This window comes from Pongo abelii, chromosome 20, assembly GCF_028885655.2.
Source record: "Pongo abelii isolate AG06213 chromosome 20, NHGRI_mPonAbe1-v2.0_pri, whole genome shotgun sequence".
Taxonomy (NCBI): Eukaryota; Metazoa; Chordata; class Mammalia; order Primates; family Hominidae; genus Pongo; species Pongo abelii.
Window position 1 is genome coordinate 51,062,474 of NC_072005.2, and position 27,925 is coordinate 51,090,398.

Sequence of the window (27,925 nt, forward strand, 5' to 3'; positions counted from 1 at the left end):
CAGCCTGTGCGAGATCCTGTCTCAAAAACAAACAAACAAACAAACAAAACCACTCAGCAACAATAGAGCAAGTTTCTGGGATCTGATCATTTTAAAAAGGTTTCTTATTGACTCGAATATTTGGCAGGATGTTCAGAAGGCTTGCCGGATGTGGGATGGCTGTGCGGGACTGTCCCTGGTATTATAAACTGTCCAGCATTATCTGGTCCTGTCTACTTGTGGTGGGGTCCACACCACAGTGTCAACCAGCCACCCCCCAAATCCCATTTTTCCCCTAGGGGGCAGCACTCTCCCACTGAGACCAATGGTTAATGGTATTTTATAGGCTTGGGCTTTAGAAGTTTAGAGCAGGCTTCAGAAGGTATTTAATGCCAGCAGGGCTGAGCCGGTGACTCAGAGATGCCAAGTGGGACTGGCCCTGTCTAACGGGGCTGGTTTTTATTTGCTGCTGCCTGCGGCTGCTGAGCAAAAACTCTGGCTTCACTTGCTATAATTTCCTTTTTTAAAAAAGGAAAATCTGGGGAGGCCGAGGTGGGTGGACCACCTGAGGTCAGGAGTTCGAGGCCCTGGAGGCTGGGATTGCACCACTGCACTCCAGCCTGGGCAACAGAGAGAATCTGTCTTTAAAAAAAAAAAAAAAAAAAAAAAAAGAATTCTGGAAATCTGAAATAATGTGATGTCTTATAATTTTAATTGTGGGCTCCAAGTTTTTCCTAATCTTTTAGTTGGAAAAAAAAGTTTTAGTTTTTTTCCTGTCTAGTTTTTCTTTTTAAGTTTTATTGAGGTATAATTGATGTAAGAAAAATTGCACATACTTAATGTAAGCATTTTGATAAGTTTGTTATTATTCCTTTTTTTTTTTTTGAGACAGAGTTTTGCTCTTGTTGCCCAGGCTGGAGTGCAATGGTGCGATCTCTGCCTCTCGGGTTCAAGCGATTCTCTTGCCTCAGCCTCCTGAGTTGGTAGGATTACAGGCCTGTACCATCATGCCTGGCTAATTTTGTATTTTTAGTAGAGAGGGGGTTTTGCCATGTTGCCCAGGCTGGTCTCGAACTCCTGGCCTCAGGTGATCCACCCGCCTCAGCCTCCCAAAGTGCTGGGATTGCAGGCACGAACCACTGTGCCCACCCATTTTGATTAGTTTGGATGATAAAAGAATTTAAACCTAGAGACCAGGCGCAGTGGCTCACGCCTGTAATCCCAGCACTTTGGGAGGCTAAGGCGGGCAGATCATGAGGTCAGGAGATGGAGACCATCCTGGCTAACATGGTGAAAGCCCGTCTCTACTAAAAATACAAAAAATTAGCTGGGTATGGTGGCGGGCACCTATAGTCCCAGCTACTCGAGAGGCTGAGGCAGGAGAATGGCATGAACCCAGGAGGTGGAGCATGCAGTGAGCCGAGATCGTGCCACTGCACTCCAGCCTGGCCAACAGAGCGAGACTCCATCTCAAAAAAGTAAAATAAAATAAAAATACAAAAATTAGCTAGGCATGGTGGCAGGCACCTGTAATCTTAGCTACTTGGAAGGTAGAGGCAGGAAAATGGCTTGAACCTGGGAGGCAGAGGTTGCAGTGAGCTGAGATCATGCCATTGCACTCCAGCCTGGGCAACAGAGCAAGACTCCATCTCAAAAAAAAAATAAGAATTTAAACCTGCAGAAAAGTTAAAAATAATAAATACACTGAGTATCTTTGAAAGGTGAGTGCCTTTTATTATTATTATTTTTTAATTTTTTTTTGAGACGGAGTTTCGCTCTTGTTGCCCAGGCTGTAGTGCAATGGCACGATCTCGGCTCACTGCAACTTCTGCCTCCCAGGTTCAAGCGATTCTCCTGCCTCAGCCTCCCGAGTAGCTGGGATTACAGACATGTGCCACCACGCCCTGCTAATTTTGTATTTTTAGTAGAGACGGGGTTTCTCCATGTTGGTCAGGTTGGTCTCGAATTCCTGACATCAGGTGATCCACCCGCCGGATTACAGGTGTGAGCCACTGCGCTCGGCTGAAAGCTGAGTGCCTTTCATCTATATTCACCAGTTGACATTTTGCCACAACTGCTGTGTCATTCTGTCTCCGCACAGGCAAACATACACACACACAGATACATACATTTTTGTTTTGTTTTGAGACAGGGTCTTGCTCTATTGTCCAGGCTAGAATACAGTGACGCCATCACAGCTCACTGAAGCCCGGATCTCTAGGGTTCAAGCAGTTTTCCCATATTAGCCTCCTGAGTACCTGGGACTACAGGTGCATTCCACCACACCTGGCTAATTTTTGTATTTTTTGTAAAGATGGGGTCTGCACATGTTGCCCAGGCTGGTCTTGAACTCCTGTGCTGAAGCAACCCACCTTCCCTGGCCTCCGAAAAGTGCTGGGATTACAGGTGTGAGCCACCACACCTGGCCGACACATTGTTTTTTTGATGAATCATTTACAAATGAATTGTAGCCATCATGCTACTTCACCCCTAATTCCTTCAGTTTGTATCTCCTAATAATAAGCTCCTCTGTAGCTACAATCTCATTAATCACCTCTAGGAAAATTAGTAATCCCATCAAATCATGTAATATACAGTCCATATTTCAATTTCCCAATTGTTTCCAAAATGTGTTTTATAGTTGTTTCTTCCTCCTCAATCCAGGATCTAACCAAGGATCATGTTGCATTTGGTTGTCCTATCTCATTAGTCTCTCTCCTTCTCTCTTTATTTATGTGTTTATGTATTTATTTATTTTTTGAGAAGGAGTCTTGCTTCGTCACCCAGGCTGGAGTGCAATGGCACGATCTGGGCCCACCGCAACCTCCGTCTCCAGGGTTCAAGTGATTCTCCTGCCTCAGCCTCCCGAGTAGCTGGGACTACAGGCATGCGCCACCACGCCCAGCTAATTTTGTATTTTTAGTAGAGACGGTGTTTCTCCATGTTGGTCAGGCTGGTGTCGAACTCCCGACCTCAGGTGATCCACCCACCTCGGCCTCCCAAAGTGACGAGATTACAGGCTTGAGCCACTGTGCCCAGCCCTTCTCTCCTTTTTTTAAAAAAATTAAGATATAATTGATCATATATAGTTAAGATTAAAGCTCTGAATTTTTACATATAATGTATACATATGTAGTTTACACAGTGTAACTACCTACCACCCAGGCACCCAGGTCACAATACACAACTTATTCTCTTTCTCTCTCTCTCTTTTTTTTTTTCTTTTTTGGGACAGGGTCTTTGTCAACCAGGCTGGAGTGCAGTCACGCAATCTGGGCTCATTGCAACCTCCACGTCTCAGGCTCAAGCGATCCTCCCACCTCAGCTTGCAGAGTAGCTGGGATTATAGACACCTGTCACCACACCTGGCTAATTTTTGTATTTTTTATAGAGACAGGGTTTCACTATGTTGCCCAGGCTGGTCTTGAACTCCTGGTCTCAACCAGTCCTCCCACCTCAACCTCCCAAAGTACTGGGATTACACAAAAAAATTAGCCGGGCATGGTGGCGGGCGCTTGTAGTCTCAGCTACTCGGGAGGCTGAGGCAGGAGAATGGCGTGAACCCGCCTGGGCGACAGAGCGAGACTCCGTCTCAAAAAAAAAAAAAAAAAAAAAAGCCTGGGTGGCCTAAAAAAGCAGCCTGTAGGGCAGATATTATATGAGGCCCCCCAGTTCATCAGTTTGAAGCTTCTGGTTTAGGATATCAAAGTGGCTTTTTTTTTTTTTTTTGAGACCGTCTTACTCTGTCACCCAGGCTGGAGTGCAGTGTGAAGAACTCGGCTCACTGCATCCTCCACCTCCCAGGTTCAGGTGATTCTCCTGCCTCAGCCTCCCGAGCAGGTGGGATTACAGGCATGCGCCACCATGCTGGGCTAATTTTTGTATTTTCAGTAGAGACGGGGTTTCACCATGTTAGCCAGGCTGGTCTGGAACTCCCGACTTCAGGTGATCCACCCGCCTCGGCCTTCCAACGTGCTGGGATTACAGGCATGAGCCACCTCGCCCAGCCCAAAGTGGTCTTAAGCAAACACATTCCATCATCCTGGTCGCGGGTGAAGGTTGGGGAGCTCCCAACAGAGGCCCCCCAGTGGGGAGAGGGTTGGGGAACTGCCAAGGGAGGCCCCAAGGAGTTTGGATGGATGCAGGCATCTGTGATGGGACCCCCAAAGAGGACTTCTCTTCCTGCAGCTCCGGGATTGTGGAGGGCTGCGGGAGGTGGAGGTGACTGCCTGCCTGGTGTGGAAGGACTGGCCTCACCGAGTCCACCCCCATAGCCTCGTGGGGAAAGACTGCACCGACGGCGTCTGCAGGGTGCGGCTCCGGCCTCACGTCAGCCCCCGGCACAGGTACCCACCCTCTGACCTCCGACCTCTCATCCTTGATCATGGAGATTCTAAGCGACTGGAGATCACCCATGAAACCTTAGAGCAGAGGGCAGTTTGGGTAAAACCTCCCCACTGCCTCTCCTAGGTGGGAAACAGGCCTGGGGACAGTAGAGGGCCTCACCTAGGCCTGGAGCCTTGCCGCACACATATTCACATACATTTTATCCCTATTTTGTAGAGGAAGAAACTGAGGCTCAGAGAGGGTAAGGAACACAGCTAATTGATGACAGAGTTGGGATTTGACTGCAGACCTGACTTCACTGCAAGGTCTGTTCTTTCTCTTACTTTACAATTTATCTTTTTTTTTTTTGGTGGGGGACGGAGTTTTGCTCTTGTTGCCCAAGCTGGAGTGCAATGGCACGATCTCAGCTCACTCCAACCTCCGCCTCCCGGATTCAAGTGATTCTCCTGCCCCAGACTCCTGAGTAGCTGAGATTATAGGCACGCGACACTATGCCCAGCTAATTTTTTGGATTGTTAGTAGAAACAGGGTTTCACCATGTTGGCCAGGCTGGTCTTGAACTGCTGACCTTAGGTGATGCTCCCAGCTCGGCCTCCCAAAGTGCTGGGATTACAGGCATGAGCCACCGTGCTGGCCTTTTCTTTCTTTTTAAAACAGAAGCACTGTATAACTTTTATTTTGCATATGTCCACAAATGCTTACACAACATACAGTGGGTACATCTAAAACTTTGAGCATTTTTTCATCGTGCAAAGAGACAGGTAGTGACACACTTCACTGTGTTACACTGACTTTGGGGAGAGCCCTAAAGGCAGCACGCACTTCAGAGGTAGGGCTGAGTATTGCTCACACTCAGGTCCAGAAAATTTAATTTTAGTAATTTTTAAACTTAGTGAAAATGTAAGTTCCGAGAGCAGAGATCTTGTCTCTTACCTTCCCTGCTGTATTCTGAGTATCCGGCACAGTAACTGGCACATAATAGGTGCTCAGGAAATATTTGTGGAATGAATGAATACTGCCATGTTATGCAATTTACAGACCCATCAGTAATGGGTGAGAGCACCTGATTCTCCACAACCTCACCAGCACCGGGTATTATGAAACATTTTGATTTTTGCCATTTTGATGAGTGCCCCAAAACAAAGGCATCTTTATTGGTGTTTAATTTGCAGTTTTCTTTCCTTCCTTCCTTCCTTCTTTTTTTCTTTCTTTCAGAGTCTTGCTCTGTCGCCCAGGCTGGAATGCAGTGGCGCGATCTCGGCTCACTGCAAGCTCTGCCTCCTGGGTTCAAGTGATTCTCCTGCCTCAGCCTTGCAAGTAGCTGGGACTACAGGCGCCCGCCACCACGCCCGGCTATTTTTTTTTTGTATTTTTAGTACAGATGGGGTTTCACCATGTTAGCCAGGATGGTCACCATCTCCTGACCTCGTGATCCGCTCGCCTGGCCTCCCAAAGTGCTGGGATTACAGGCGTGAGCCACTGTACCCAGCCTCTTTTTTTTTTTTGAGACCGAGTCTCACTCTGTCACCCAGGCTGGAGTGCAATGGCGTGATCTCGGCTCACTACAATCTCTGCCTCCTGGGTTCAAGCGATTCTCCTGCCTCAGCCTCCCAAGTAGCTGGGATTACAGGCGCCAGCCACCACACCCGGCTAATTTTTGTATTTTTAGTAGAGACAGGGTTTCACCACGTTGGTCAGGCTGATCTCAAAATTCTAACCTTGTGATCCGCCCGCCTTGGCCTCCCAAAGTGCTGGGATTACAGGCGTGAGCCACCGCACCCGGCCCTGAAGTTTTCTTATTCTATTTATTTATTTATTTATTTATTTTGAGACAGAGTCTCGCTTTGTCGCCCAGGCTGGAGTGCAGTGGCGTGATCTCGGCTCACTGCAAGCTCCACCTCCCAGGTTCACACCATTCTCCTGCCTCAGCCTCCCGAGTAGCTAGGACTACAGGCGCCCGCCACCATGCCCCACTACTTTTTTTGTATTTTTAGTAGAGACGGGGTTTCACTGTGTTAGCCTGGTTGGTCTCGATCTCCTGAGCTTGTGATCCGCCCGTGTCGGCCTCCCAAAGTGATGGGATTACAGGTGTGAGCCACCTCGCCCGGCCTGAAGTTTTCTTATTAAAGATGAAGTTGACCAGTGTTCTCACATGGTAAAGATAAGACATGTTCCGGATCTTCTCAAGAATCCTTGACATGCTTATTTTTATTTTTTGAGACAGATTCTTGCTCTGTTGCCAGGCTGGAGTGCAGTGGCATGATCTCAGCTCACTGCAACCTCCACCTCCCAGGCTCAAGCAATTCTCCTGCCTCAGCCTCCTGAGTAGCTGGGATTACAGGTGTGCACCACCACACCCAGCTAATTTTTGTATTTTTAGTAGAGACAGGGTTTCACCATGCTGGCCAGGATGATGTCAATCTCTTGACCACGTGATCTGCCCACCTTGGCCTCCCAAAGTGCTGGGATTCTACAGATGTGAGCCACTGCGTCTGGCCGAAAGGTTTATTTTATTTATTTTTTATTGTTTGAGATGGAGTCTAACTCTGTTGCCCAGACTGGAGGGCAGTGGTGCGATCTGGGCTCACTGCAACCTGTGCCACCCGGGTTCAAGTGATTCTTTTGCCTCAGCCTCCCGAGTAGCTGGGATTACAGGCATGCACTATGCCCGCTAATTTTTGTATTTTTAGTAGAGACAGGGTTTCACCATGTTGGCCATGCTGGTCTTGAACTACTGACCTCAAGTGATCCTCCTGCCTCGGCCTCCCAAAGTGCTGGGATTACAGGTGTGAGCCACCGAGCTGGCCTTCTGAGAGGTTTAAACCCCAGACCGTTTCTAATGCTGGGACCCCTGGGCCTGGGATGTCAGCCCCTGAGAGCCTGAGCCCCACAGCAGCATCTGCCAGAGCCCTCCTGCGGGTTAGGGCCACACTTGCCTGCTCACGAGCACTCCTCTCCCTCCCCCATCACCCCCTCAGTTTTAACAATCTGGGCATCCAGTGTGTGAGGAAGAAGGAGATTGAGGCTGCCATTGAGCGGAAGATTCAACTGGGCATTGACCCCTACAATGGTGAGCACCCCCTGCCTGACCTGACCATCCCGTCCTCCCAAACCCCTTGCCTTCTGTGCTCACCCTGGTCCCCTCACCACTCCAGGCCCCACCGTCTCCTCCAGCCCCATCCCTTCCCCATTCCCCTGTACCCCAGAGAGGGTCTCCACTTCCCACCCTCAGCCTCCCCATATCTCCCTCGACAGCTGGGTCCCTGAAGAACCATCAGGAAGTGGACATGAATGTCGTGAGGATCTGCTTCCAGGCCTCCTATCGGGACCAGCAGGGACAGATGCGCCGGATGGATCCTGTGCTTTCCGAGCCCGTCTACGACAAGAGTGAGTTGACAGTGCTGTGGGCCATTAGGATTGCCCTTGGCTACAGGTGTCAGAATGTCCCGCTTACAGAGGCATGAATGGCTCAGGCACTGTGGCTCACGCCTGTAATCCCGACACTTTGGGAAGTCGAGGTGGGAGGATTGCTTGAGCCCAGGAGTTCAAGACCAGCCTGGGCAACTTGGCAAAACCCTGTCTCTATAAAAAATTTAAAAATTAGCTGGGTGGCCAGGCACGGTGGCTCATGCCGGTAATCCCAGCACTTTGGGAGGCCAAGGCGGGCAGGTCACCTGAGAAGTCAGGAGTTTGAGACCAGCCTGGCCAACATGTCAAAACCTTGTCTCTACTAAAAATACAAAAATTAGCTGGGCGCAGTGGCAGGCAACTATAATCCCAGCTACTCAGGAGGCTGGGGCAGAAGAATTGCTTGAACCCAGGAGGCGGAGGTTGCAGTGAGCCGAGATCGCGTCACTGCGCTCCAGCCTGCGCAACAGAGTGAGATTGCATCTTGAAAAAAAAAATTAGTTGGGCATGGTGACATGCACCTGTAGTCCCAGCTACTTTGGAGGCTGAGGTGGGAAGATTGCTTGAGCCCAGGAGGTTGAGGCTGCAGTGAGCTGTGATCGTGCCACTGCAGTCCAGCCTGGGCAACAGAGCAAGTGGTGAAATCCTGTCTCTACTAAAAATGCAAAAATTAGCTGGGCATGGTGGCACACGGCTGTAATCCCAGCTACCTGGGAGGCGGAGGTTGCAGTGAGCTGAGATTGCACCACTGCACTCCAGCCTGGGCAATAGAGAGGGACTCCATCTCAAAAAACAAGAAAAAAAAAAAAAAACCCAAAATGGGGTCTTCTGGTGTTGTAGAATGAACAATCTGTACAACTATACCAGGCAGCCCAAGGGAAGAGGCAGTATAAGTAATAATCAATCTCCCTTTCTGACAGAGTGCATTGTATTCCACAGAATCACCCTGGTAGATTTCTGCTTATTTCTCAGTGGCCAGAGCTTGGTCTCATGGCCACTCCTAGTTGCAGGGTGGTCTGGGAAAGCAAGTGCTTAGATTTTTCAACCTCTATAGAGGGGTACAGGCATAGAAGAGGGGACTGGGAATAACTGGTAGGTTTTAGCCAACCCATAGTGACTGCTGTAAGCATCAAAATGGGATATTAATTCAGTCAGGGCATTTATGGATGCAAGTGATAGACTCCCAACTTAGCCGGGCGCGGTGGCTCACGCCTGTAATCCCAGCATTTTGGGAGGCCGAGGCGGGTGGATCACGAGGTCAGGAGATCCAGACCATCCTGGCTAACGTGGCGAAACCCCGTCTCTACTAAAAATCCAAAAAAAAAAATTAGCCGGGCATCGTGGCGGGCGCCTGTAGTCCCAGCTACTCGGGAGGCTGAGGCAGGAGAATGGCGTGAACCCTGGAGGCAGAGCTTGCAGTGAGCCGAGATCACGCCACTGCACTCCAGCCTGGGCAACAGAGCGAGACTCCTTCTCAAAAAAAAAAAAAAAAAAAGAATCCTTACTTAAATAGTCTTAAGGGGGAAAAAAGAGAATAAGTTGTTCTATTTGTTCTATTAACGAGAAAAATGCCGATGTAGCATAGTGCTTCAGGTCTGGCTGCATCCAGGACCTCAGTGATGTCATTAGAGATCTGTCTCTTTCTGTCTCTCAGCTGTTCTTCCTCCATGTTAGAATCCATGCTTATATCCTACCTGCCTGGCACCCCTACCCGACTCCCAAAGCTGCTTTTAGCTTCTCTTACCTAATAGCTTTGCTTAAAGTCTCAGGTCTATCTCTCATTGGCCTGGTTTTGGTCATTTGCTCCTTTTTGACCAATCAGCTTTGGCTAGAGGGATGCACTGCTCTGATTGGCCAGGTCGGGGGCACGTGATCAATTACTGCTGAGCTAGGAAGTGGGCTCAGCCCTGCCCAATCCCAGTTACTGAGATGAGGGGTGGTCCCTTGAGGGAAAATTGGAGGTTGTTAAAAGTAGAGGGGCCAGGACTACTAGATGGGGAAAACAACAGGTGTCCACTACAAGATTACAGTCTATCAAACTCTCCTCAAGGAACCTTCTCTCACCTGGGACCCCATCAACTCTCCCTGAGGTCTGAGGGTCTCCCTTAAACATTTTTTTAAAATTATTTTTATTGGTTTTTTTTAGAGATAGGGTCTCACTCTGTTGCCTAGGCAGTCATGCAGTGGTGCAGTCATTGCTTACTGCAGCCTGAACTCCTGGGCTCAAGTGATCCTCCCAGTTCAGCCTCACAAGTAGCTGAGACTACAGGCATGTGCCACCACACCTGGCTAAGTTTTATTTTTAAAACTTTTTGTAGAGCTAGAGTCTCACCATGTTACCCAGGCTGGTCCGGAACTCCTGGGCTCAAACGATCCTCCCTCCTCAGCCCCTCAAGTGCGTGAGCCATCATGCCTGGCTAATTTTTTTTTTCTTTTTTGAGAGAGATGGGGTCTGCTATGTTGCCCAGGCTGGTCTTGAACTTCTGGCCTCGCGTGATCTTCCTGGCTGGGCCCCTGAAAGTGCTGGGATTACAGGTGTGAGCTACCTTGCCTAGCAAAGGATCTTCTTTTGTTTTGTTTTTTTGTTTGTTTGTTTTTTGTTTTGAGACGGAGTCTTCCTATGTCACTCACGATGGAGTGCAGTGGTGCAATCTCAGCTCCCTGCAACCCCCGCCTCCTGGGTTCAAGCGATTCTTCTGCCTCAGCCTCCTGAGTAACTGGGACCACACCCAGCTAATTTTTGTATTTTTAGTAGAGTCAGGGTTTCACCATGTTGGCCAGGCTGGTCTTAAACTCCTGACCTCAAGTGATCCACCTGCCTCGGCCTCCCAAAGAGCTGGAATTACAGGCGTGAGCCACCATGCCTGGCAAAAGATCTTCGTTTTGGACAGACACTCACCGGACCTCAGCTTGAGGGCTGGCGATTGTCCATTAACCCCTCTTGTCCGAGTGACTTCTTTCTCCACCTGGACTATGGGTTCCATGAGGATCAGATGCCCTGCCTTTTCAATTCCCCACCTCTCCAGGGCCCCGGGGATGGCACCCAGTGGGTGCCCAGTAAGGGTTTGGTGACTGAATTCTTGGGATTTTTTTTTTATACACTTCTTCCTCTCGCTCCTTCCCAGAATCCACAAACACGTCAGAGCTGCGGATTTGCCGAATTAACAAGGAAAGCGGGCCGTGCACGGGTGGCGAGGAGCTCTACTTGCTCTGCGACAAGGTGCAGAAAGGTGAGGGGCCTGGGGCAGCAAGCTTGGGCAGAGTGGGGTCTGGCAACTTGGAGGGGTAGCCAGGGAGCCCGGGAGGATGAAAGGATAAGAAAGAGCTGGTTAACCAGGGCACCAGAGTGCAAGGGTCCAGAACGCTGTCTTTGCAGTCAGACACAGCTGATGGGTTCATTCACTCCCTGAGTCGCCTGCTCACCCGTCTGTGTAGGACAATGGAGGCTCGTCTGTAGTGACGAATGCTGAGTGCTAGGCAGTGCCATTACAGAGCTCATGACATGTCCTGAGGACTCTGATGTTAAGGGTGGAATTGCATAAATGAACGGTTTATGTTGGTTCTGATAAGCGCTATGGGTAAAGCAAACAGAGGACAGGAGAAGCAACTCCACTTCACCTCTGTTCAAATGGCCCTTCCTCAAACAGGCTTTTAAAAAAAACACAGCTGGTCACCATGGCTCAAGCCTGTAATCCCAGGAATTTGGGAGGCTGAGGCGGGTGGATCACTTGAGCTCAGGAGTTCGAGACCAGCCTGGGCAACATGGTGAAAACCCATATCTACTAAAAATACAAAAATGAGGTCTGGGCGCAGTGGCTCATGCCTGCAATCCCAGCACTTTGAGAGGCAAAGGTGGGCAGATCACCTGAGGTCAGGAGTTTGACACCAGCCTGGCCAACATGGTGAAACCCCACCTCTACTAAAAAACACAAAAATGAGCTGGGTGTGGTGGCACACACCTGTAATCCCAGCTACTGGGGAGGCTGAGGCAGGAGAATTGCTTGAACCTGGGAGGCAGAGGTTTTAGTGAGCCGAGATCACACCTCTGCACTCCAGCCTGGGCCACAGAGCAAAGCTCTGTCTCAAAAAAAAAAAAAAAAAAGAAAGAAAGAAAGAAAAGAAAACAGACAGCTGGGCACAGCAGCTCTTACCTGTAATCCTAGCACACTTTTGGAGGCTGAGGAGGGCAGATCACTTGAACTCAGGAGTTTGAGACCAGCCTGGGCAACATAGTGAAACCCTGTCTCTACAAAAAATAAAAAATTTAGCAGGTGTGGTAATGTGCACCTGTAGTCCCAGTTACTTGGGAGGCTGAGGTGGGAGGATCACTTGAGCCCGGGAGGCAGAGGCTGCAGTGAGCCAAGATTGCACCACTGCTCTCCAGCCAGGGCGACAGAGACAGACCCTGTCTCAAAAAATCAAAACCAAAAACAAACCAGCTGGGCCGGTGGCTCATGCCTGTAATCCTAGCACTTTGGGAGGCTGAGGTGGGAGGATCACTTGAGCCCAGGAGTTTGAGTCCAGTCTGGGCAACATAGCAAGCCCCCATCTCTACAAAAAAAAATTCTTTTTAATTAAAAAATAGCTAGGCATTAGGCTGGGCGTGGTGGCTCACATCTGTAATCCCAATACTTTGGGAGGCCAAGGTGGGCGGATCACTTATGGTCAGGAGTTTAAAACCAGCATGGCCAACATGGTGAAACCCTGTCTCTACTAAAAATACAAAAATTAGCTGGGTGTGGTGGCGCACACCTGTAATTCCAGCTACTTGGGAGGCTGAGGCACGAGAATCACTTGAACCTGGGAGGCAGAGGTTGCAGTGAGCCGAGATCATGCCATTGCCCTCCAGCCTGGGCAACACAGTGAGACTCTGTCTCAAAAAATAAAATAAAGTAGCCAGGCATGTTGGGGCATGTGCTTGTAGTCCCAGCTACTTGGGAGGCTGAGGTAGGAGGATTGCTTAAGTGCAGGAGTTGGAGGTTACAGTGAGCTATGATGGTGCCACTGCACTGCAGCCTGGGCAATAGAGCGAGACTCTGTCTCAAAATAGAACAAAATAAAGTGAAGAAACTGGTTCCAGAGATATCTAGTAACTTCCCCAAGTTATAACAGAGTTGGTAGTGAAGAGTTCTAGCCTTCCTGGGTTCCCACCTTGGCTCTAACACTTGCTGGCTGTGTGACCTTGGACAAGTGACTTCACCTCTCTGTGCCTTCATTTTCTTCTTTATATAATAAGGTACCTAGTAGTACCTTCTTCATAGAGTTGTTGTGTGACTTAGAGGCAATCTATATGTATCTGACACATATAAAGCCTCAGTACATGGAGTTACTGTGATGACAGGCAATGCAATAAGACAAGAAAAATAAATAGCAGGCAGAGTAGCATCATGAATCCTGACTCTTCCGCTACCAGTTGTGTGATGTCTCAACACTTTCAAGCCTCAGTTTCCTTTTTTTTTTTTTTTTTTTAAAACCAGGCTCTCACTCTGTCTCCCAAATAGCTGGGACCACAGGCGTGTGCCACCATGCCTGGCTAATTTTTTCATTTTCTTGTAGAGACAAGGTCTTGCTGTGTTGGCCAGTCTGGTCTTGAACTCCTGGCCTCAAGTGATCTGCCAGCCTCAGCCTCCCAAAGGGCTGGGATTGCAGGTGTGGGCCACTACGCCTGGCCAGGCACCTTTTTTCCCTGCTGACTGTGCCTGGTATCCTTTTGCCATAACAGATCATAGCTGTGAGTATGACTGTATGCTGTCCTGTGAGTCCTCTTACTGAACCACCTGAGGGTGATCTTGAGGATCCCTGGACGTGAGGGGGATATTAATTCTTTTGTTTGTTTGTTTGTTTGTTTGTTTTTTGAGACAGAGTCTCGCTCTGTCCCCCAGGCTGGAGTGCAGTGGCGCGATCTCGGCTCACTGCAAGCTCCACCTCCCAGGTTCACGCCATTCTCCTGCCTCAGCCTCCTGAGTAGCTGGGACTACAGGCGCCTGCCACCATGCCCGGCTAATTTTTTTGTATTTTTAGTAGAGATGGGGTTTCACCATATTAGCCAGGGTGGTCTCGATCTCCTGACCTCGTGATCTGCCTGCCTGGGCCTCCCAAAGTGCTGGGATTACAGGCATGAGCCACCATGCCCGGCAAGGGGGATGTTAATTCTACCTACCTCTTAAATTGTTATAAGGATTAAATGAGATAATATATATAAAAATACATAAAACAAGGCCAGGTTCGGTGGCTTACACCTGTAATCCCAGCATTTTGGGAGGCCGAGGCGGGCAGATCACGAGGTCAGGAGATCGAGACCATCCTGGCCAACGCAGTGAAACCCCGTCTCTATTAAAAATACAAACATTAGCTGGGCGTGGTTGCACATGCCTATAATCCCAGCTACTCGGGAGACTGAGGCAAGAGAATTACTTGAACCAGGGAGTTGGAGGTTGCAGTGAGCCGAGATCATGCCACTGCACTCCAGCCTGGAGACAGAGTGAGACTCCGTCTCAAAAACACACAAACAAAAAAAAAAAAACAAAAATAAAATTAGCCGGGCGTGGTGGCATATGCCTGTAATCCCAGCTACTTAGGAGGCTGAGGCAGGAGAATGGTGTGAACCCAGGAGGCGGAGTTTGTAGTGAGCCGAGATTGCACCACTGCACTCCAGCCTGGGCAACAGAGCGAGACTCCGTCTCAAAAAAAAAAAAAAAAAAAAACATATATATACACACACACACATACATACACATATATACATAAAACACTTAGTGACTGGCACATAATAGGTGCTCAATAGAAAGTTAGCTGCCACTATGATTCATTTTTTGTTTTTTGGTTTTTTTTGAGACAGAGTTTTGCTCTTGTGGCCCAGGCTGGAGTGCAATGGCACAATCTCGGCTCACTGCAACCTCTCCCTCCTTGGTTCAAGCGATTCTCCTGCCTTAGCCTCCCAAGCAGCTGGGAATACAGGTGTGTGCTACCACACCCCGCTAATTTTTTTTTTTTTTTTTTTTTTTTAGACAGAGTCGCACTCTGTCACCCAGGCTGGAGTGCAGTGGCATGATCTCGGTTCACTGAAACCTCTGCCTCCCGGGTTCAAGTGATTCTCCTGCCTCAGCCTCCTGAGTAGCTGGTATTACAGGCACACACCACCACGCCAGGCTAATTTTTGTATTTTTAGTAGACACGGGGTTTCACCATGTTGGTCAGCCTGGCCTTTAACTCCTGACCTCAGGTGATCCACCCTCCTCGGCCTCCCAAAGTGCTGGGATTACAGGTGTGAGCCACCATGCCTGGCCTAATTTTGTATTCTTAGTAGAGATGGGGTTTCACCATGTTGGTCAGGCTAGTCTCAAACTCCTGACCTCAAGTGATCCACCCACCTCAGCCTTCCAAAACGCTGGGATTACAGGCATGAGCCACTGTGCCTGGTGATTAGTTTTATTTTTAGGAATATTAGAGGCCGGGCACGGTGGCTCATGCCTGTTATCCCAGCATTTTGGGAGGCCAAAGTGGGAGGATTGCTTGTATCCAGGACTTTGAGACCAGCCTGGGCAACACGGCGAAACCGCTTCTCTACAAAAAATACAAAAAAATCAGCCGGGTGTGGTGGTGCATGCCTGTAATCCTAGCTACTTGGGAGGCTGAGGTAGGAAGATCTTAAGGCCCAGAGGCAGAGGTTGCAGTGAGCCAAGATCATGGCATTGCACTCCAGCCTGGGTAACAGAGTGATACCCTGTCTCCAAAAAACAAAAAACAAAAAACAAAAAAAACAAGGCTGGGCGCAGTGGCTCATGCCTGTAATCCCAGCACTTTGGGCGGCCGAGGTGGACGGATCACCTGAGGTCAGGAGTTCTAAACCAGCCGGATCACCTGAGGTCAGGAGTTCTAAACCAGCCTGGCCAACATGGTGAAACCCCGTCTCTACTAAAAATACAAAAAATTAGCTGGGCACAGTGGCTCACGCCTGTAAGCCCAGCACTTTGGGAGGCCAAGGCAGGCAGATCACAAGGTCAGGAGATCGAGACCATCCTGGCTAACATGGTGAAACCCCGTCTCTACTAAAAATACAAAAAATTAGCCGGGCGTGGTGGCAGGCGCCTGTAGTCCCAGCTACTCGGGAGGCTGAGGCAGGAGAATGGGGTGAACCTGGGAGGCGGAACCTGCAGTGAGCCGAGATCGCACCACTGCACTGCAGCCTGGGCGACAGAGCGAGACTCCGTCTCAAAAAAAAACCAAAAAAACAAATAATTAGCCAGACGTGGTGGCGGGTGCCTGTAATCCCAGCTACTCAGGAAGCTGAGGCAGGAGAATCGCTTGAACCTGGGAGGCAGAGGTTGCAGTGAGCTGAGATCACGCCATTGCACTCCAGGCTGGGCAACAGAGCAAGACTCTCAAAAAAAAAAGAGGAATATTAGTCTTGATTTTGGGGGAGGCTGGGCAAGTTGGGAGCACAGTGGCCCAGATGTCCTGGCTTAGCTGATGTCCCCCGTTTCCTGCCAGAGGACATATCAGTGGTGTTCAGCAGGGCCTCCTGGGAAGGTCGGGCTGACTTCTCCCAGGCCGACGTGCACCGCCAGATTGCCATTGTGTTCAAGACGCCGCCCTACGAAGACCTGGAGATTGCTGAGCCCGTGACAGTCAACGTCTTCCTGCAGCGGCTCACCGATGGGGTCTGCAGCGAGCCATTGCCTTTCACGTACCTGCCTCGCGACCATGGTAACTACGGCAACCCAGGGTGACCCACCATCTCGGAGACTAGGTCTTCGGCCTTGGGGAGACCCCAGTGGGGATGGGAAAGAGGCAGAACTAGAATGCAGGCTCAGAGCTACAAAGACAGTGTTCAGATCCTGGCTCTGCTGCTTACTGGTTGTGTGACCTTGGCCTCTCTGAGCCTCATTCTTCTGCACAAAATGGAAATAACAGTAGCTGTCCTGTGACATTTGGAGAGTATTTAATCTTTCCTCCCCTCAGCATACTGCACATGCCGGGGCCTGTGCTCGGTATTGCTAGAGACCCAGCAGTGACCAACACAGCCCCTAGCTGTGTCCTCATGAGGCTTATAGTCCTGAGGATAGGGGACAGCCTGTCCCTACAGAGTGATGACCAGAGTGGGCAGGACTAGAATAAAGTGCTCAAGGGCTCGCATTGCCCAAAGGGGGCACCTGACCCAGCTGTGGGCGTCAGGGAATGCTTCTTGGAGGAGGGGACAGCTGAGCTGAGGACAGGAGGATGACTAAGCAGGGAAGTTTTCTAGGGAAGTAGTGAGAGTGGAGGAAGAGTGTTTTAAACAGCTGGAACAGCAGGTGCAAAGGTCCTGAGGCCAGATTGCGCCTGGGGTGCTCCAGGAACAACAAAGAGGCCAGTGTGTAGGCCAGGCGCGGTGGCTCATGCCTGTAATCGCAGTACTTTGGGAGGCCGAGGCAGGCGGATCACCTGAGGTTAGGAGTTCGAGACCAGCCTGACCAACACGGCAAAACCCCGTCTCTACTAAAAATACAAAAATTAGCCAGGCGTGGTGGTGGGCGCCTGTAGTCCCAGCTACTTGGGAGGCTGAGGCAGGAGAATTGCTTGAACCCGGGAGGCAGAGGTTGCAGTGAGCCAAGATTGTGCCATTGCACTCCAGCCTGGGCGACAGAGCAAGACTCACTACAGGCACCCGCCACCATGCCCGGCTAATTTTAGTATTTTTAGTAGAGACTGGGTTTTGCCGTGTTGGTCAGGCTGGTCTCAGACTCCTGACCTCAGGTGAGCCGCCCACTTCGGCCTCCCAAAGTGCTGGGATTACAGGAGTGAGCCACCATGCCTGTCCAAGACTCCATCTTTAAAAAAAAAAAATAGGCCTGGCACAGCAGCTCACACCTGTAATCCCAACACTTCGGGAGGCCAAGGCAGGCAGATCACTTGAGGTCAGGAGTTCAAGACCAGACTGGCCAACATATAGTGAAATCCCATCTCTACTAAAAAAATACAAAAATTAGCTGGGCGTGGTGGCGCATGCCTGTAATCACTCCTACTTGGGAAGCTGAGGCAGGAGAATCGCTTGAACCTGGCAGGCAGAAGTTGCAGTGAGCCGAGATCGTGCCACTGCACTCCAGCCTGGTCAACAGAGCAAGACTGTCTCTAAAAACAAATAAATAAATAAAGGAATTAATTATTATTGATGAATTACTTCTTGTGTGTCCCTGGTATCTCAACAGACAGCTACGGCGTGGACAAGAAGCGGAAACGGGGGATGCCCGACGTCCTTGGGGAGCTGAACAGCTCTGGTGTGTGCCCTCTGCCCCTTCCCACCCCCATCCCCAGGTTCTGGGGAGGGGACAGCTGACCCCACTGCCCTGTCCCACCCCAGGCTGGGGAGGAAGGGCTGTCAGGGAACAGGGATCCTCATCTGTGCCTTCCCTCAGACCCCCATGGCATCGAGAGCAAACGGCGGAAGAAAAAGCCGGCCATCCTGGACCACTTCCTGCCCAACCACGGCTCAGGTGGGTCCCAGCTACACATAAGCCCCTGTCCCCTGGGTGGGCAGAGGGTAAGTGGCAGCCCTGCTTTTCTGGCCTCTTCACGCCCTCCAAGAGCAGCCACAAGGCGAGTCACTCAGCACTTAGCCAGTAACATAGAGTGGAAAGAGTGAGGGCTCTGGAAACAGAATGGAAGTTCTCATCTCTTCTGGGCCATTTCCTTGCTATGTGACCTTCGTTAAGTTGCTCTACCTCTCAGAGCCTCAGGGACTCCTTTGAAAAGGCCCAGTATGGCTGGGCGCGGTGACTCACGCCTGTAATCCCAGCACTTTGGGAGGCTGAGGAGGGTGGACCACAAGGTCAGAAGTTCAAGACCAGCTTGGCCAAGATGGTGAAACCTCGTGTCCATTAAAAATACAAAAAAATTAGCCGGGCTTGGTGGTGGGCACCTGTAATCCCAGCCACTCGGGAGGCTGAGGCAGAGAATTGCTTGAACCTGGGAGGCGGAGGTTGCAGTGAGCCGAGATCGCGCCACTGCACTCCAGCCTGGGCGACAGAGCGAGACTCGTCTCAAAAAAAAAAAAGAAAAAAGAAAAGGCCCCAGTACGTACTTAGCTCAGTGGTGTTTTAAAATTTGATCTATTTTTTTTTTTTTTTTTTTTTTTTGGAGATGGAGTCTCGCTCTCTCACCCAGACTGCAGTGCAGTGGCATGATCTCAGCTCACTGCAACCTCTGCCTCCTGAGTTCAAGCGATTCTCCTGCTTCAGGCTCCCAAGTAGCTGGGACTAAAGGCATGCACCACCACACCCGGCTAATTTTTGTATTTTTTAGTAGAGACGGGGTTTCACCACATTGGCCAGGCTGGTCCCAAACTCCTGACCTCAAGTGATCTGCTTGCCTCAGCCTCCCAAAGTGCTGGGATTACAGGCGTGAGCCACTGGGCCCCACCTATGATCACATTTAACTGCATTTACAGCAAAACCCAAAATAACAGGGGCTTCAACAGGATGGAACGTTATTTCTTGTCTCACATACATAGTCCATAGGGACTGAAAGTGGCTCATGCCTGTAATCTCAGCACTTTGGGAGGCTGAGGCGGGTGGACTGCTTCAGTCCAGGAGTTTGAGACCAGCCTGGCCAACATGGTAAAACCCTGTTTCTACTAAAAATACAAAAATTAGCCGAGTGTGGTGGTGCACACCTGTAGTCCCAGCTACTTGGAGGCTGAGGCAGAAGAATCACTTGAACCCAGGAGGTGGAGGTTGCAGTGAGCCAAGATTGCACCACTGCACTTTAGCCTGAGCAATAGAATGAGACCCTTCTCAAAACAACAACAACAACAACAAAAAACAGGCCTGGCACTGTGGCTTACGCCTGTAATCCCAGCACTTTGGGAGGCCAAGGCAGGTAGATCACGAGGTCAAGAGAGACCATCCTGGCCAACATGGTGAAACTCCATCTCTACTAAAAACACAAAAATTAGCTGGATGTGGTGGCACATGCCTGTAGTCCCAGCTACTTGGGAGGCTGAGGCAGGAGAATCATTTGAACCCAAAAGGTGGAGGTTGCAGTGAGCCAAGATGGTGCCACTGTGTTCCAGCCTGGCGACAGAGCAAGGCTCCGTCTCAAAAACAAGAAACAAAAAACAGTCCATAGATAGGTGTTCCAGGGATGGTCTGGTGACTGCATGATCATCGAGAGACCAAGGCTTTTGTCATTTTCAGTTCGCCATCTCATGGTGCAAGGTGGCTGTTGTAGCTCCAGCCATTACACCCACATTCCAGTTAGCAGACCTTAGTCACACGATCACATCAGACTGCAAGGAAGGCTAGAAAATAGTCCCAGTAGCCTTGTGTCTCTAAGGTTTATCTTGTTCCAAAAAAAGAGTCCCTCTTTTTTTTTTTTTTGAGACAGTCTGTTGCCTAGGCTGGAGTGCAGTGGCATGATCTCGGCTCACTGCAATGTCTGCCTCCTAGATTCAAGTGATTCTGCTGCCTCAGCCTCCCAAGTAGCAGGGATTACAGGCGCCCACCACCACGCCCGGCTAATTTCTGTATTTTTGGGAGAGACAGGGGTTTCGCCATGTTGGCCAGGCTGGTCTTGAACTTCTGACCTCAGGTAATCTGCCTGCCTCGGCCTGCCAAAGTGCTGGGATTACAGGTGTGAGCCACCATGCCTGGCCTGAGAATCCCTCTTATAATGAAACTTTTTGATTTGTTATTTTTTCTTAAGTCCCTATTATGCCTGAGAATGACATTTATTTTTTCTGACAATTTTGGGACTGGTGACTTCCCAACTTGTGTCTCCCATGGTCTGGAGATTTCACTTTTTGGGTTGTCTCTGTATGTTGGGGGGCTTTGGAGCCTCTTCTCCTTTCTCACTCTCAGGGAAAACTCTCCACAGCTGTGTAGGAGCATGGTTTCAACCCTAGTTCCACAACAGCTGTGTGAGCCTTCCACTTACTTTCCCTCAGTGCCTTAGTTTACTTATTATTATCATTATTTTTAGAGATAAGGTCTTGCTCTGTTGCCCAGGCTGGAGTGCAGTGGTGTGATCATACTTTGCTGCAGCCTCAAACTGGGCTCAAGCAATCCTCCTGCCTCAGCCTGCCAAGTAGCTGGGACTACAGGCGGGCACCACCACACCCAGCTAACTTTTAAATACTTTTTTTGTAGAGACAGGGTCTCGCTACGTTGTGTTGGGATTACAGGTGTGAACCACCACGCTTGGCTTTCAATTTACTTATTATCTGAGAATGGTGATAGTCCCATAGGATTCTCCTTGGGATTAAGAGGGCGCCTAAGGCCAGGCTTGGTGGCTCACACCTGTAATCCCAGCACTTTGGGAGGCCGAGGCAGGTGGATCACCTGAGGTCAGGAGTTCGAGACCAGCCTGGCAAACATGGTGAAACCCCATCTCTACTAAAAAGACAAGAATTAGCTGGGCGTGGCACATGCCTGGCCTGTAGTTCCAGCTACTCGGGAGACTCAGGCAGGAGAATCAACTTGAACCGGGGAGGCAGAGGTTGCAGTGAGCCAAGAGCATGTCACTGCACTCCAGCCGGGGTGACAGAAGGAGACTCCATCTCAAAAAAAAAAGGCCACCTTGATATCATTTTGCAGGGAGTGGGGCATTTGATTTAGGGCCTGATCAGAAGTTGGCCCTAAATCACACTACACTTCTCTGTCTTCATCCCTGTAGGCCCGTTCCTCCCGCCGTCAGCCCTGCTGCCAGACCCTGACTTCTTCTCTGGCACCGTGTCCCTGCCCGGCCTGGAGCCCCCTGGCGGGCCTGACCTCCTGGACGATGGCTTTGCCTACGACCCTACGGTCCCCGCACTGTTCACCATGCTGGACCTGCTGCCCCCGGCACCGCCACACGCTAGCGCTGTTGTGTGCAGCGGAGGTGCCGGGGCCGTGGTTGGGGAGACCACCGGCCCTGAACCACTGACGCTGGACTCGTACCAGGCCCCGGGCCCCGGGGATGGAGGCACCGCCAGCCTCGTGGGCAGCAACATGTTCCCCAATCAGTACCGCGAGGCAGCCTTTGGGGGCGGCCTCCTATCCCCGGGGCCTGAAGCCACGTAGCCCCGCGATGCCAGAGGAGGGGCACTGGGTGGGGAGGGAGGTGGAGGAGCCGTGCAATCCCAACCAGGATGTCTAGCACCCCCATCCCCTTGGCCCTTCCTCATGCTTCTGAAGTGGACATATTCAGCCTTGGCGAGAAGCTCCGTTGCACGGGTTTCCCCTTGAGCCCATTTTACAGATAAGGAAACTGAGTCCGGAGAGGAAAAGGAACATGGCTCCCGTGCACTAGCTTGTTACAGCTGCCTCTGTCCCCACATGTGGGGGCACCTTCTCCAGTAGGATTCGGAAAAGATTGTACATATGGGAGGAGGGGGCAGATTCCTGGCCCTCCCTCCCCAGACTTGAAGGTGGGGGGTAGGTTGGTTGTTCAGAGTCTTCCCAATAAAGATGAGTTTTTGAGCCTCGGGGGTTTCGTCTGTTCTGCGCTTGGGAAACGCCCTAGTCCCTTAGTAGCAAAGAAAGCCTCCTGGCTGGGGGCTCAGGCCTGTCATCCCAGCACGTTGGGAGGCCAAGGCAGGAGGATCGCTTGAGCTCACGAGTTTGAGACCAGCCTGGGCAACATGATGAAACCTAGTCTCTACAAAAAATAGAAAAATTAGCCGGGCATGGTGCTGCGCGCCTGTAATCCCAGCTACTCCAGAGGCTGAGGTGGGAGGATCGCTTGAGCCCAGGAGGTGGACGTTGCAGTGAGCCAAGACCACACCACTGCACTCCAGCTTGGGCAACAGCGCGAGGCTGTGTCTCAAAAAAAAAAATAAATAAAAATAAGACCGGGCATGGTGGCTCATGGCTATAATCCTAGCACTTTGGGAGGCCGAGGCAGGTGGATCACCTGAGGTCAGGAGTTTGAGACCAGCCTGACCAACATGGTGAAACCCCGTCTCTACTAAAAATACAAAAATTAGCCGGGCTTGGTGGCGCGCGCCTGTAGTCCCAGCTACTCGGGAGGCTGAGGCGGGAGAATAGCTGAAACCCAGGAGGCAAAGGTTGCAGTGAGCCTAGATCGCGCCACTGCCTTCTAGCCTGGGAGACAAAGAGAGACTCTGTCTCAAAAAAAAAAATTAAATAAATAAATAAAATAAAAAAGATAAAAAGATAAAAAGATAAAGCATCCAACCTCTTCCCTTCTCCACTCTCCCACTTCTTCCTCTGGATCCCGCACCTCTCGACTCTAGGACCCGCCTCTCACGTCGGCGGAAGTGCGCTGCGCGGCGCTCCACTATGCTCCGCCCCTCCCCCTAGCGCGGCCTTTCATTTCCGCTTCCGGTGCGGGCCGCGCGCGAGCGTAGCGGTGGGAGGCGGCGACCAGCCGGTGAGTACAGGCGGCGGGCTCGACCTCCCGGTTTTCGGGCAGGCGTCAGCCCAGCTTCTCCCTTTCCTCAGGCTCTCCCCATGCTGCTGTGGGCTTCTGCTGCGTCCCGGCCCCGAGGATCGCTCGTCCCTCTCACCCCATTCGGCCTGACGGCCCTCAGGCCGCGCCCGTGCCCCGGCTGTGGGCCAGAAGTTGCCGCGTCGGACTCGGCCTTCGGCCCAGCAGCTTATCACAGGCCCCGCCCCCTTGTCAAAAAAAAAAAAAACAAAACCCCAGCCCAAATCCTCAAGCCGCGACGCGATCCTCAAGCCCTGTCCAAACCTTCGGTCTCCGCCCTTTCCCACAAGCCCTGCCCCCAAGCTCAGCCCACGCCCTCCCGTCAGCCAGCTCCGCCTCTCTCAGGCTCTACGCTCTTTTTCTTTGGATACTCTCCCCCACCCCGCCATCTAGATGCCATCTTTAGACCTCAGCTTCACTCTGGTCTCCTTGCAACACTCCCTCCCCGTGTTCCCACTCCCTCTAGCATCTTCATCTTCCGCTACGCCCTTCACCTGTCCTCGACCTCCACTTTCATACAACTGCACTGTTCCCTTAAAGGCTTTCTCCGATTTCCTCCACCTGCCTTCATCCTTATCCTCCATATCCCTCTACCACCCAGACTCATACCCAACCCCACGCATGGCCTCTAGTGGGAGCCTTTGCAGCTCTTCTCTTTCCCTTGAGCTCCAGCCTTAAGTGCTCAGGGTTTGCCTTCTGACCCTACTTCAAACACTACTGATGTTTCAAAACCTTTCATCCCCGACTCCAGCGCGTGAAATCTAGGACACCTCTTGCCCAGGGATGCTCACCTCAGAATCACCTAAGGGTTTTTCAGAATGCCCAAGCTGCCAGATCGAAGTTGTTAGGGATGGACTTGAACATCTAGCATACTGTTCTGCAGCTTCACTTCTGCTCCCTGAAGCTATGAGATGTGTTGTTTGGGATCGACTCTGTCACCAACTTGTTAGATGACTTTGATTCTGCCCATACGGTTTTCACAGACCATCTGACTTTCCTGGTCCCTTCATCCCTCAGGTTGAGGCCCCAGGCTTGGCCTCACCACAATGTGGCACGAGGCTCGGAAGCATGAGCGGAAGCTTCGAGGCATGATGGTCGACTACAAGAAGAGGGCGGAGCGGAGACGGGAGTATTATGAAAAGATCGTGAGTAACTGGCCTTTCGTCTGGGGTGAGGGACCCTGGGTTGGGGGGCACAGCTCGTCATCCTGGTAAAATCTGGGCTTGGAAGTATGTCAATACAAGAGGCTCATTTCCTGAGGAGTATATTCATTAATCTTTTCTTGAGCGTAATCATTGGTAGGATCCCAAGGGCTTCTGTTTGTTGTAGCATGCTGTGTCATTTGGTGTGGCCTCCCAGTGCCGATCTGGTGTTAGCAAGAAAAAGGGAAGTCTCTGTAACCCTCAGATCAGTCCTGACATTAGACTGTTCACCTCCAGAATGTTGTCTGTTTTGCTTATTGCTGGGCTCCCCATTCCCAGAAGAGCTCAGCCACTCTTGAGATTTGGCTTGGCACACAATAGGAGTGAGTATTAAGTTGGCCTGGCACGGTGGGTCACGCCTGTAATCCCAGGTGGATCACCTGAGGTCACGAGTTCGAGACCAGCCTGGCCAAAAGAGTGAAACCCCATCTCTACTAAAGATACAAAAATTAGCCAGGCTTAGTGGTGTGTGCATGTAGTCCCAGCTACTCGGGAGGCTGAGGCACGAGAATTGCTTGAGCCCAGGAGGAGGAGGCTGCAGTGCATGGAGATTGTGCCACTTAGCTCCAGCCTGGGTGACAGAGCAAGACTCATGCCTGTAATCCCAGCACTTTGGGAGGCCGAGGTGGGCGGATCACGAGGTCAGGAGATCGAGACCGTCCTGGCTAACACGGTGAAACCCCGTCTGTACTAAAAATACGAAAAATTAGCCGGGCGAGGTGGTGGGCCCCTGTAGTCCCAGCTACTCAAGAGGCTGAGGCAGGAGAATGGTGTGAACCCAGGGGGCGGAGCCTGCAGTGAGCCGAGATAGCGCCACTGCACTCCAGCCTGGGTGACAGTGAGAGGGTCCTGCATGGCCTGGCCTTTGCCCTTCCTCCAGACTCATACCACCCCATACTCTGTCTTGTTCCTTTGCACAAGTCATTTTGGCCTCCTTGCTATTCCTCCACTGACCCAAGCACTCCCTGGCCACAGGACCTTTGTATGAGCTCTTCCCATACTTGGTTAACTACTGCTTATCTGTCAGATCTCAGTCCTCAGAGAAGTTTTGTTTCCCAAGCTCAGTCCGGTATCCTCTAAAAATGCCATAATCATAACTCCCTTTCCTTCCCCTTTGTGGAATTTAACACACTTAAGATACACATACATGGGCCTGATGTGGTGGCTCACGCCTGTAATCACAGCATTTTGGGGGCCAAGGCAGGTGGATCACCTCAGGTCAAGAGTTTGAGACCAGCCTGGCTAACATGATGAAACCTCGTCTCTACTAAAAATACAAAAATTAGCTGGAGGTGGTGAGGAGCCTGGGCTTTCTCTCAAGGGCACTTAGGAGCCATAGAGGTGCCCTGAGCAACGAAGGGACAGGGTCAGTTTTGTGCTTTAGAAAGGCCTCTTGGACTCTTCTAGGGAGGACAGACTGGAGGAGCCAGGACTGGAGGCCAGCAGACCAGGGAAGAGGCTGGGGCAGAAATACAGGAGTAAATGGTAATCCCAGCTACTCGGGAGGCTGAGGCAGGAGAATTGCTTGAACCCGGGAGGCATAGGTTGCATTGCTCTCCAGCCTGGGCAACAGAGCGAGACTCCATCTCAAAAAAAAAATTTTATATATATATATGTATACGCACACGCATACGCATACACAGGTTGAACATCCCTAATTCAAAATCCGAAATGCTCCAAAATCTCCTTTTTTTTTTTTTTTTTGAGGCAGAGTCTTGCTCAGTCACCCAGGCTGGAGTGCAGTGGCATGATCTCAGCTCACTGTAACCTCCACCCCCCAGGTTCAAGCTATTCTCCTGCCTCACTCAACCTCCTGAGTAGCTGGAATTACAGATGTATGCCACTATGCCTGGCTAATTTTTGCACTTTTGGTAGAGACAGGGTTTCACCATGTAGGTCAGGCTAGTCTTGAATTCCCGACCTCAGGTGATTTGCTTGCCTCGGCCTCCCAAAGTGCTGGGATTACAGGCGTGAGCCACTACGCCCGGCTAGCTCCAAAATCTGAAACTTTCTGCGTACTGACATGATGCCCCACTACAAGTGGAAAGTTTCACATATAAGTACTTGACACAAGCTTTGTTTCGTGCACAAAATTATTTAAAATATTGTATACAATTGCCTTCAGGCTGCGCTTATAAAGTATAAATGAATTTGGTCTTTGGACTTGGGTGCCATCCCTAAGATATGTCATTATGAATAGGCAAATATTCCAAAATCTGAAAAAATCCAAAACACTTCTGATCCCAAGCACTTCAGATAAGGAATACTGTGTGTGTGTGTCTGTGTGTGTGTGTGTCTGTGTGTGTGTGTGTGTCTGTGTGTGTGTGTGTGTGTGTGTGTGTAAAAACTCCATCTCTACTAAAAATACAAAAAATTAGCCGGGCGTGGTGGCGGGCGCCTGTAGTCCTAGCTACTCAGGAGGCTGAGGCAGGAGAATGGCGTGAACCCAGGAGACGGAGCTTGCAGTGAGCCGAGATAGCACCACTGCACTCCAGCCTGGGCGACAGAGCAACACTCCGTCTCAAAAAAAAAAAAAAAATGTTTATCCATTCGTACGTACATGCACATACCCAGCTCTGTGAGACTGGGGACTAGTTGTATTTGGGTCACATTTGTACCCTAGGGTTGGGTCCATCAAATATGGTTTGAAAGAATAGATGAATAAAACAATATTAACAATAGTAATTAACCATTTAATTGATCCTTCGCGGGCACCCCCAGGCATGTGAGAGATGCGGGATTTTTTTTGAATCCCCACAGTCACCCATGAGACAGAGACCGCTCTTACTTCCACTCAGCAGAGAAGAGGAAGCTCTGAGAGCTCCTTGCTTGCCTCTGCCACCCAGGAAGGAACCACGGGGCTAAAGGGAGAACTCATCTCCGATAGTGTCAGAATGATGTGACCATGAAGGCAAGGCCTGGGTCTCTGTTGGTCATAGCGGAGGCCCCAGCAGTGGCCTAGGAACACAGCACTCAGGAATGAATAGCTACCTTTTTTTTTTTGAGATGGAGTCTCGCTCTGTCGCCCAAGCTGGAGTGCAGTGGCACGATCTTGGCTCAGTGTAACCTCCGCCTCTCAGGTTCAAGCAATTCTCCTGCCTTAGCCTCCCAAGCAGCTGGGACTACAGGTGCCCACCACCATGCCCGGCTAATTTTTGTATTTTTAGTAGAGACAGGGTTTTACCATATTGGCCAGGCTGGTCTCAAACTCCTGACCGCAAGTTATCCGCCCACCTCGGCTTCCCAAAGCACTGGGATTATAGACGTGAGCCACTACACCCGGCCTAGCTGCCATTTATTAAGGGCCCATGGTGTGCCAGACCCAGTGCTCACCAGCTTTGCATAGTAGTCCTTTTAACAGGCCTGCAAGGTAGGTATTGATCATGCCTGTGTTAAAGGCGATGCCATGATAACATCTAACACTGTTGAGCAGTTCTCTGGTAACCACTGTGCTAACTACTTGGCTTGTGTCTCCGCTTCATCAAAGCCACACCCAAGACTAGGAGGTGGTTCTTACTATTTCCATTTTACAGAGGACAAAACTGGAGCACGGAGATATGTGGCTTACAGTCACATAGCATGAG

General features: G+C 50.6%; 2 protein-coding genes across 5 annotated transcripts in view; both read left to right on the plus strand.

Moving 5' to 3' along the window:
* The window catches only part of RELB (RELB proto-oncogene, NF-kB subunit), a 38,057-nt gene extending 15,888 nt beyond the window's left edge, over window positions 1-22,169 (plus strand). The window contains exons 4-11 of the mRNA XM_024236947.3: window positions 4,168-4,325; window positions 7,305-7,396; window positions 7,582-7,713; window positions 10,860-10,964; window positions 16,225-16,440; window positions 17,922-17,990; window positions 18,129-18,206; window positions 21,385-22,169. Coding sequence (XP_024092715.1) covers window positions 4,168-4,325; window positions 7,305-7,396; window positions 7,582-7,713; window positions 10,860-10,964; window positions 16,225-16,440; window positions 17,922-17,990; window positions 18,129-18,206; window positions 21,385-21,770 — 1,236 coding nt within the window. The 3' untranslated portion in view covers window positions 21,771-22,169. The remainder of the gene's footprint in view (window positions 1-4,167; window positions 4,326-7,304; window positions 7,397-7,581; window positions 7,714-10,859; window positions 10,965-16,224; window positions 16,441-17,921; window positions 17,991-18,128; window positions 18,207-21,384) is intronic.
* Window positions 22,170-23,015: 846 nt separating this feature from the next.
* Window positions 23,016-27,925, plus strand: part of CLASRP (CLK4 associating serine/arginine rich protein) — a 31,000-nt gene continuing 26,090 nt past the window's right edge. For 3 of the 4 annotated variants that reach the window (XR_008516626.1, XR_008516627.2, XR_008516628.1), the window contains exons 1-2: window positions 23,016-23,082; window positions 24,157-24,284. Coding sequence is in view for 1 of the 4 variants with exons in the window: in XM_002829388.6 (XP_002829434.2) it covers window positions 24,186-24,284 (99 nt within the window). In the remaining 3 variants the exon portion in view is untranslated. The remainder of the gene's footprint in view (window positions 23,083-24,156; window positions 24,285-27,925) is intronic. The other variant, XM_002829388.6, reaches the window with a different exon arrangement.